The following is a 9,137-nucleotide window of genomic DNA, read 5'->3' as shown; positions in this document are numbered from 1 at the left end:
TCCCTGATTTTAATGTAGGTCTGACGGAGTTTCTTCACTTTTAGCCGACATTGTTCTGGGGAGCGCGTGAACCCCTTCTCCTTCATTTTCTCACTGAATACAGCAAACACGTCGGCATTTTTGTGTGTTCTCTCCAAAAGCTCAGATATGTGGACATCTGCCCATATATCCACAAGGGTACGCGTTTCTTCCTCGGCCCACGTTTGCCCCCTACTCATTTTTTGTACTCTGTAGTCTAGCCTACCACTGGTCTGAATGACTGAACGACTGTTGTAAGGTTCCCTTGACAACTAAAACAGTGTTTGCACTTTGCGGTGGAGTGTCAAGACTCTGTTTCCCATAATGCTCGACAAACGACGGAAGCTCCCGAGGTACAAAAAAGCAAAACTGTCGGATTAGGTCCGGTCTGCTTTCACACCTCCAAAAGATCCGCACCAGGGTTCCTTTGGTCCGGACCGAGTCCGACCTTGCAGCTCGGTCTCGGTCCGCTTGTTTGGTCCAGACCAGAGTTCGGTGGTTTGTATTCAGACCAACCCAAAAGGTCCGGACCAAGGAAATTTGGTTCGTTTGGTCGTTTGGTCTGGACTAAACAACGTAGGTGTGAATACGCCATCAGACATGCGCTTACACTTTCTCCCTGTCCCTGTGCATACAAGCGGTTAGAGGTGGTTTTACTCTTGCAACCAAAAACCAAGACAAAATTACTTGCGCTTTATTGTTTTTAAGAAGATCATTATAATTTTCATTTTCACCACACTGATATTTTGGAGAAAGAACACTTCATGTAAGAAGACTTTGCTGGAGGCATGTAACAATATATTGTGCAACGATTAATCACGATACAATTTTGTGACAGTTTGAATCGATGAAACAAAAACTGAATTGCAGTTACTGTCGGACTGCGTAATCTCTTAGTTTGTCTTAGCTGTAACATACTAGCAATAATTAAATTATATTGACTGGCTTTGAGTGGTATATCAGATATATTCCATTCAGCTAGCATGATACTGAATGAGTCGAAGACGAGTAGCTGAATGGACTTTATCTGATATACCACAAAAAAATCAGCCATTATTCATCTCATCTCATTATCTCTAGCCGCTTTATCCTGTTCTACAGGGTCGCAGGCAAGCTGGAGCCTATCCCAGCTGACTACGGGTGAAAGGCGGGGTACACCCTGGACAAGTCGCCAGGTCATCACAGGGCTGACACATAGACACAGACAACCATTCACACTCACATTCACACCTACGGTCAATTTAGAGTCACCAGTTAACCTAACCTGCATGTCTTTGGACTGTGGGGGAAACCGGAGCACCCGGAGGAAACCCACGCGGACACGGGGAGAACATGCAAACTCCGCACAGAAAGGCCCTTGTCGGCCACGGGGCTTGAACCCGGACCTTCTTTCTGTGAGGCGACAGCGCTAACCACTACACCACCGTGCCGCCCTCAGCCATTATTATTATTATTATTATTATTATTAGGGCGGCACGGTGGTGTAGTGGTTAGCGCTGTCGCCTCACAGCAAGAAGGTCCTGGGTTCGAGCCCCGGGGCCGGCAAGGGCCTTTCTGTGCGGAGTTTGCATGTTCTCCCCGTGTCCGCGTGGGTTTCCTCCGGGTGCTCCGGTTTCCCCCACAGTCCAAAGACATGCAGGTTAGGTTAACTGGTGACTCTAAATTGACCGTAGGTGTGAATGTGAGTGTGAATGGTTGTCTGTGTCTATGTGTCAGCCCTGTGATGACCTGGCGACTTGTCCAGGGTGTACCCCGCCTTTCGCCCGTAGTCAGCTGGGATAGGCTCCAGCTTGCCTGCGACCCTGTAGAACAGGATAAAGCGGCTAGAGATAATGAGATGAGATTATTATTATTATTATTATATATACACATTTGATGGAACAATTATATATTTTACAAAAAGTTAAGAACAGGGCAGTAACTTACCAATATTGAATGCTGATTCTGATCGAATGTAATTCAGTGTTCTGTCAATCCAATGTACTGTACAAAGTCAAAGTTCTAACAATAAAAATGGTACAAGTCCAAAAAGCCTGAACAACAACCCAACTTGTATACAAGCTATTTCCAGATTGACAGTTCAAGTTCAAAATTACTTTTGGTCGTAGTTCATTGTTCCATTGCAGTTGTTCAAAACAAAAGGGCTTCGCTGAGTGAAGTCCACGAGTGAAGTCCTCTTGTAAAAGTCTCCGTCACTTTTCCTCACCTCCAAGTAGAACTTTGACAATATTTCTGCTATTGCTCTCTTTTCCAGTTTTTCGATGTCCATTGGTATGTTTTTCTCTTGTAACTATGCGTGAAGAATATCCAGGGAAGGTTTGGTAGCCTTTCGGGTGTTCAGCGCGTTTTTCTCTTTCAAAATTCTCTCTAAGTCTTCCGCTTTTAATGAAGCAAACCTTGCAGCCATGTTTGTGTACAAACTGTCAGTCACGCTAGCGCGGAATCTTTTTTTTTTTTTACATAGTTTTACATCCCCGACGTGTGTCTTTTCCAGTTTTTCGATGTCCATTGGTATGTTTTTCTCTTGTAAATATGCATGAAGAAAATATACTGAAGTTTTGGTAGCCTTTTGGGTGTTCAGCGTGTCTTTAGTCTCAGTTTTCAGTTTATTTATTTAGTGCTTAAACCTAGCACTGGATCTTCTCTCTTTCCTGGCCAACAAATAAATGATTGTGCACATGCGCAGCAGAAAAGTTTTGTCATTGGATCTTCGCATCAGCGCCAGTGTGTGACGTCGTGTTGTCTTGACAACGTGCAATATTGTCACAATATTGTACGCTCATTCTCCATTGGGGAGAGTGGTGTAATACATGGAGGATAAGCGATATGATAACAATATTGCATGCCATCAATAAACCCACTAGAAGGGAATAGAATACATATATGTTATTTACCAGCTGGGAGGTCCGTATGGTGAAATACCGTGACTGAGGTCTTGAAAGTACTGAGCGAGGCCCTCTGGGCCGAGGTCAGTATTCAGGGCCGAGGTCACGGTATTTCACCACACAGACCGACCTTAAGCTGGTAAATAATATATATTTTTTTTCTTTCCCAAATTCTAACAGAAAACAAGAGCGCCCGAAAGGGAAAGCCGAGCCAAGCTGAGGCAAGCCGCCATTTTGAATCCTCATTCACGGCTGTAATGCAAATTGCTTCCTCCTCGGTATACAAGTGCACTTCCATGGCAGGAAAAAAAACTACATTTTGCGGCCTATGTAGTCCCCTATTTATACAAAATTGAGTCATTCAGGATTCAGCCATGTTTTTGCTCGGCGTTAGCAACAGTTAGAGGTTTTTAGCTTTCTCCTGAAATGTTTTCTTTTATTTCTTCTTCCTCAGGGTAGTAAAACTCGCTTTCGCTGTGAACACTGTCGTTATCGCTATCCATGCTGTAAAATTAATGCTATTCTCCTGATAGAATATATATATTCTATGCTGGCAAAAATTTATAATATTTTTGATAATCTTGTAAATAAATCTTATGAAAAAAGGTAAATGTTGACAAAAAATGCTACTATGTTTGTTGTTGTTGTGAACGAGCGAGTCACCAGAGGTCCGTAACTGGGGTCCGTACCGTAGGATACGGACCCGCTCACCAGCCTATCAGAGCGCAGGATTTGGACTGTGAAAAAAATAAATGGAGTTATGTGGTAAACAAAAAAGTGTTTAAAAACAAAACAAAATATGTTTCATATTTTAGATTCTTCGAAGTAGCCAGCATTTACCTTGATGACGCTTTGCACACTATTGGCATTATCTGAACCAGCTTCATGAGGTAGTCGCCTGGAACGCTTTTCAGTTAACAGATGTGCCTCGTCAAAAGTTAATTCGTGCAATTTCTTGCCGCCTTAATGTGTTTGAGATCAAATAATAAATAATACAGTAAACAGCCCTATTCTACAACTGTAGTAGTTCATGTTATATCAAGAACCGCTCAACTAAGTAAAGAGAAACGACATCCATCATCACTTTAAGACATGAAGTGTCTTTTAATTCATCAAAATAAAGCATAAAAAACGAATTAGAAGGTGTGTCCAAACTTTCGACTGGTACTGTACGTATCAGAAAGGGGTCGAGGGACAAGAAGGAGCAATCAGACTTTTAACAAAATTGAAACCCAAGCGCCTGTTAGTAGCTCCGCCCGGCTGTGACCAGTGAGTGGAAAAATTGTTCAGCTACAGTTTGCGTAAATCATCTGGGTATTAATAGTACGCTAGTAGTATACAGTTCAATTTCCTTTTGCGAACTATTTGAGACACGGCTACGAATTTGTGCCACATAGAAAGAATGCTGGAGATATATGACCGATCTAAGAGAATGATATAATATGATATGACATGAGAGGTCGTGCTGAGATGAATGTATTCGTATTTCGTTACACCGTAATGTAATCACGTAAAGTCACAGTGTGTGAGAGAGCAGGGAGGAAGCAGGAAAGGTAGAAAGAAAGTGTTCACGTGTGTGAGCGTTTGCAGGGCAATCTTCCTGCTCTGGCCTCCTGCCCTGGCAATTATCTCAATGATTTCCTTCTCTTTTCAATTCTCTCCATTTCCACCCTGCCGTCCCTTCCATTAGAGGAGCAATTTACCAGAGTGGTGTGACACGGGAGCCAGGGAGGTGGGTGTGAGAGCGAGAGGCAGAGCGAGAGGAAGGGGTGGGAGATGGGAGGAAGGAGGTAGAGGGGGAGTTACTATTGACCGAGGCAGCGCGAAAGAGAAGCTTTTCAGATTGTGGCTGTGCAAAAATGGACATGAAGTGTTAATCACTGATGTTAATCCTAGCAGCGTTTAAATCATTCCTCCACTTCTCTTATTCGCATTTCTTTCAGATTTCTGTTGCAGTCTCGACTGCGTGCGACACCAGACGGGCAGTGGAGAGGGCGGGGCATGCGGTGGATTGGCGGAGCGCTCTACAGAGTCTCGGCCAATAAGCTTTCCCGCACACATACTCCTTGCACACCGTCCAACATATCAGGTAAAACATTCTTGTGTGCGTGTGTGTGTGTGCGCTGCAAGAGCAACAAGAGTGTGTGAACAAGAATCATGTTGTGTGTGTGGGTGTCTATCTAAAGTAGTAAATCTGTCATCAGTCAATGGTCCAGTCTGCGTGTAGAACAAAGAGGGAGGGAATTGTACAGGGCGCTCGAGATTAAAGCATGTAATCCAGTTCAGAACGCACAACCTCCCTGTGTTTCTCAAAACTAACACACACTTCTGACAGTCACCCCGTCACTTTCTCCACATCTGTGCTTCTCGATCACTACTGTTCTGTATGTTGATGCATCATCTTTTTTTTTTTGTCCATGTGTTCACTTCACCATCGTAACTAATATGCATCATAAACATGCACCAGTTGTTAAATTACGATGTATACTTTATATCTAACAGCTGTAATTGTAATACATTATAAATATAATACAGATAAATATATAATTATAAAAGTGCATGCCTTGTCTTTGACTTGATGACAGTTGATAAACACGTGCATATCAATCTTAACGGACTTTCTTTTTTTTCTTTTTTTTTTCCATTGTTCCTCCTAAAATTCAGAAAAGTTGTTCAGTCCTCAAGATTTAAGCTTCGGCAGTAGCACATGTAGGACCTCCAACACACGGTATGTGGCCAGGTTAGTTTTTAAAGTGAAAATCACTTACCTCACCAGAATCCTGAATCCAGAACTCCATCTATCTAAAGATGTAAACTTATTATATTTCATATTTTAAGGTAAAAGTATTGGTGTTTAATAGGAATGAGGAATGGTGGGGCTTGTTTTTGGTCAGTCTTGTGTACATCATTTTTGGTGACAGTAAGGGCTGTGCTCTAGTATCCACCCCGTTTGTGTTTGTTCTCTCAGTCGGGCGGTGCAGAAGAGCCTGGCTATCATCCGCCATGCTCAGCAGAAGAAACAGCAGGCCAAAAACTACTGCATGTACTACAACCGCTTCGGCAAGTGTAACCGTGGCAAAGCCTGCCCATACATCCACGATCCGGATAAAGTTGCCGTTTGCACCAGGTACTTTTACATCCACACAGACTCGTATTCACATTTTACCTCTGACTTACAAACCACTGACACTGGAGACTCCTTTCATGAATGTTAAATGTCTCCTCACACAAAGCTTAAACTCTTTATGTGAAGGATCTGCATGCAAGTCCCTGTGTAAAGTTGTTACTATATAACCCCAAGTCCAAAAAACATTGGGACGCTATGTAAACTGTAAAGAAATCCAGAATGCGATAATTTGCAATTCATGGAAACCCTATATTTCATTGAAAATAGTACAAAGACAACATATCAAGTGCTGAAAGTAAGACATTTTATCTCATCTCATCTCATTATCTCAAGCCGCTTTATCCTTCTACAGGGTCGCAGGCAAGCTGGAGCCCATCCCAGCTGACTACGGGCGAAAGGCGGGGTACACCCTGGACAAGTCGCCAGGTCATCACAGGGCTGACACATAGACACAGACAACCATTCACACTCACATTCACACCTACGGTCAATTTAGAGTCACCAGTTAACCTAACCTGCATGTCTTTGGACTGTGGGGGAAACCGGAGCACCCGGAGGAAACCCACGCGGACACGGGGAGAACATGCAAACTCCGCACAGAAAGGCCCTCGCCGGCCCCGGGGCTCGAACCCAGGACCTTCTTGCTGTGAGGCGACAGCGCTAACCACCACACCACCGTGCCGCCCAAGACATTTTATTGTTTTTTGAAAAATATCTGCTCATTTTGAATTTGATATCAGCAATAAGTTTCAGAAAAGTTGGGGCAGGGGCATGTTTACCACTGGGTCGCATCACCTCTACTTTTAACAACACACTGTAAAGAGAAATGTTGTCCCATTCTTGCATGATATGCAATTTCAGTTGCTGAACAGTTTGGGTTCTCCTTTGTCGTATTTTGCACTTCATAATGCACCAAATGTTTTAAGTAGGAGACAGGTCTGGACCGCAGGCAGGCCAGTTTAGCACCTGGACTCTTACGACAGAGCCATGCAGTTTTAATATGTGCAGAAAGCGGTTTGGCATTGTCTTGCTGAAAGAAGGAAGGCCTTCCCTGAAAAAGATTGGGTCTGGATGGCAGCAGATTGCTCTGAAAGGTGCATACGTCATTCACCATTAATGATGCCTTCCCAGATGTACGAGCTACCCATGTCATGTGCACTAATGCACCCTCATACCATCACAGATGCTGGCTCTTGAACTGTGCACTGATAACAAGCCCGATGGTCCCTCTCCTCTTTAGCCTGGAGGACGTGGCGTCCATGATTTCTAAAAAGAATTTCTACTTTTGATTCGTCAGACCTCGGGACAATTTTCCACTTCGCCTCAGTCCATCGTAAAAGAGCTCAGGCCCAGAGAAGGTAGTGGTGTTTCTGGATATTGTTTATATCTGGTTTTAACTTGCATTTGTGGATGCAGTAATGAACTGTTTTCACAGACGATGGTTTTCTGAAGTGTTCCTGAGCCCATACAGTGATTTCCACTACAGACACGTGTCTGCTTGTAATGCAGTGTTGCCTGAGGGCCTGAAGATCACAGGCATCCAGTGTCAGTTTTCAGCCTTGTCTCTTGCATACAGAGATTTCTCCAGATTCTCTGAATCTTTTAATGATATTATGGACCATAGATGATGTGATCCCCAAATTCTTTACAATTTTACATTGAGGAACGTTATTCTTAAATTGTTGCACTGTTTGCCCACGCAGTCTTTCACAGAGCGGTGAACCCCTCCCCATCTTTACTTCTGAGAGACTCCGCCTCTCTGGGATGCTCTTTTTTATACCCAATCATCTTACTGACCTGTTATCAATTAACCAAATTAGTTTTTTTTTGTTTTTTTTTAAATCATTACACAACTTTTTCAGTCTTTTGTTGCCCCGTTCCAGCTTTTCTGAAACGTGTTGCTGACATCAAATTCAAAATAAGCATATATTTAAAAAAAAATAAATAAAATTTCTCAGTTTCAACAATTGATATGTTGTCTTTGTACTATTTTCAATGAAATATAGGGTTCCCATGATTTGCAAATCATCACATTCTGTTTTTATTCATGTTTTACACAGCGTCCAAACCTTTTTGGAATTGGGGTTGTAGAAATGTTACTATATTACATGGAACAAGCGCATTAATATAAAGCCGATTTGCTTTTCAGCTGCGATACTGTCAGAACTGCTGTTATAGTGACTTAATCAGCACATTCTGACCAATCAGATTTGAGAATTCAATAGCACTGTGGTATAAATGGCACTATAACAAAACTTTTAATATTAATCTGTAATGTAACATACGCTTATTGATGGTACTTGTATACGCTTATATAGACTGTACCGTATTGTATATGCCATTTTCAAGCTGGACTGTGTGTGAACGCTGGCGTATGATTGATTTACAGGTTTCTTCGGGGGACGTGTAAGCAGACAGATGGAACATGTCCATTCTCGCACAAAGTGTCCAAAGAGAAGGTGAGTCATCAATGACTACATTACCGGTACCTTGTACTGGTACTGGTACCGGTACTTAAGTGCTTCCTGTGCTTGAGGAAAATAAGATTTCATCAATTATTTATTTTTTTTTTGTGGCTTTGGAACCCAATTCAACAGTGTGTGCAAAAACTGGACAAGCAAAAGAGCCGTGTAGGTTCAGATTCTTGCAGAAATCAGGATCTGTGCATGACAGAAATTATGATAGGACTTTAAGTCTGTACTTACACTACCATTCAAAAGTTTGGGGTCACCCAGACAATTTTGTGTTTTCCATGAAAAGTCACACTTTTATTTCCCACCATAAGTTGTAAGATGAATAGAAAATATAGTCAAGACATTTTTCTGGCCATTTTGAGCATTTAATCGACCCCACAAATGTGATGCTCCAGAAACTCACGCTATGTTCACACTGCAGGCTGAAGTGACTCAAATCCGATTTTTTTTCACCCATATGTGACCTGTATCCGATCTTTTATTGACAATATGAACGACAGATCCGATTTTTTCAAATCCGACCCAGGCCGTTTGGATATGTGGTCCTAATTTCGATTCCTATCCGATCTTTTCATATGCGACTTCAGTCTGAACCGCCAGGTCGCATTCATCCGACTTACACGTCATCAACAA

At 42.5% G+C, this 9,137-nt stretch overlaps 1 protein-coding gene across 3 annotated transcripts in view; it reads left to right on the top strand.

The window, feature by feature from the left end:
* zc3h3 (zinc finger CCCH-type containing 3) overlaps nucleotides 1–9,137 on the top strand; it is a 233,612-nt gene that overhangs the window by 164,126 nt on the left and 60,349 nt on the right. For 2 of the 3 annotated variants that reach the window (XM_060919964.1, XM_060919962.1), the window contains exons 5-8: nucleotides 4,847–4,992; nucleotides 5,568–5,643; nucleotides 5,872–6,030; nucleotides 8,420–8,489. In XM_060919964.1, coding sequence (XP_060775947.1) covers nucleotides 4,847–4,992; nucleotides 5,568–5,643; nucleotides 5,872–6,030; nucleotides 8,420–8,489 — 451 coding nt within the window. The remainder of the gene's footprint in view (nucleotides 1–4,846; nucleotides 4,993–5,567; nucleotides 5,644–5,871; nucleotides 6,031–8,419; nucleotides 8,490–9,137) is intronic. The other variant, XM_060919963.1, reaches the window with a different exon arrangement.

The sequence above is a fragment of the Neoarius graeffei genome, chromosome 4 (genome assembly GCF_027579695.1).
Source record: "Neoarius graeffei isolate fNeoGra1 chromosome 4, fNeoGra1.pri, whole genome shotgun sequence".
NCBI lineage: Eukaryota > Metazoa > Chordata > Actinopteri > Siluriformes > Ariidae > Neoarius > Neoarius graeffei.
Note: the sequence above shows the minus strand (reverse complement) of the source record. Positions and strands in the feature narration are given on the sequence as shown.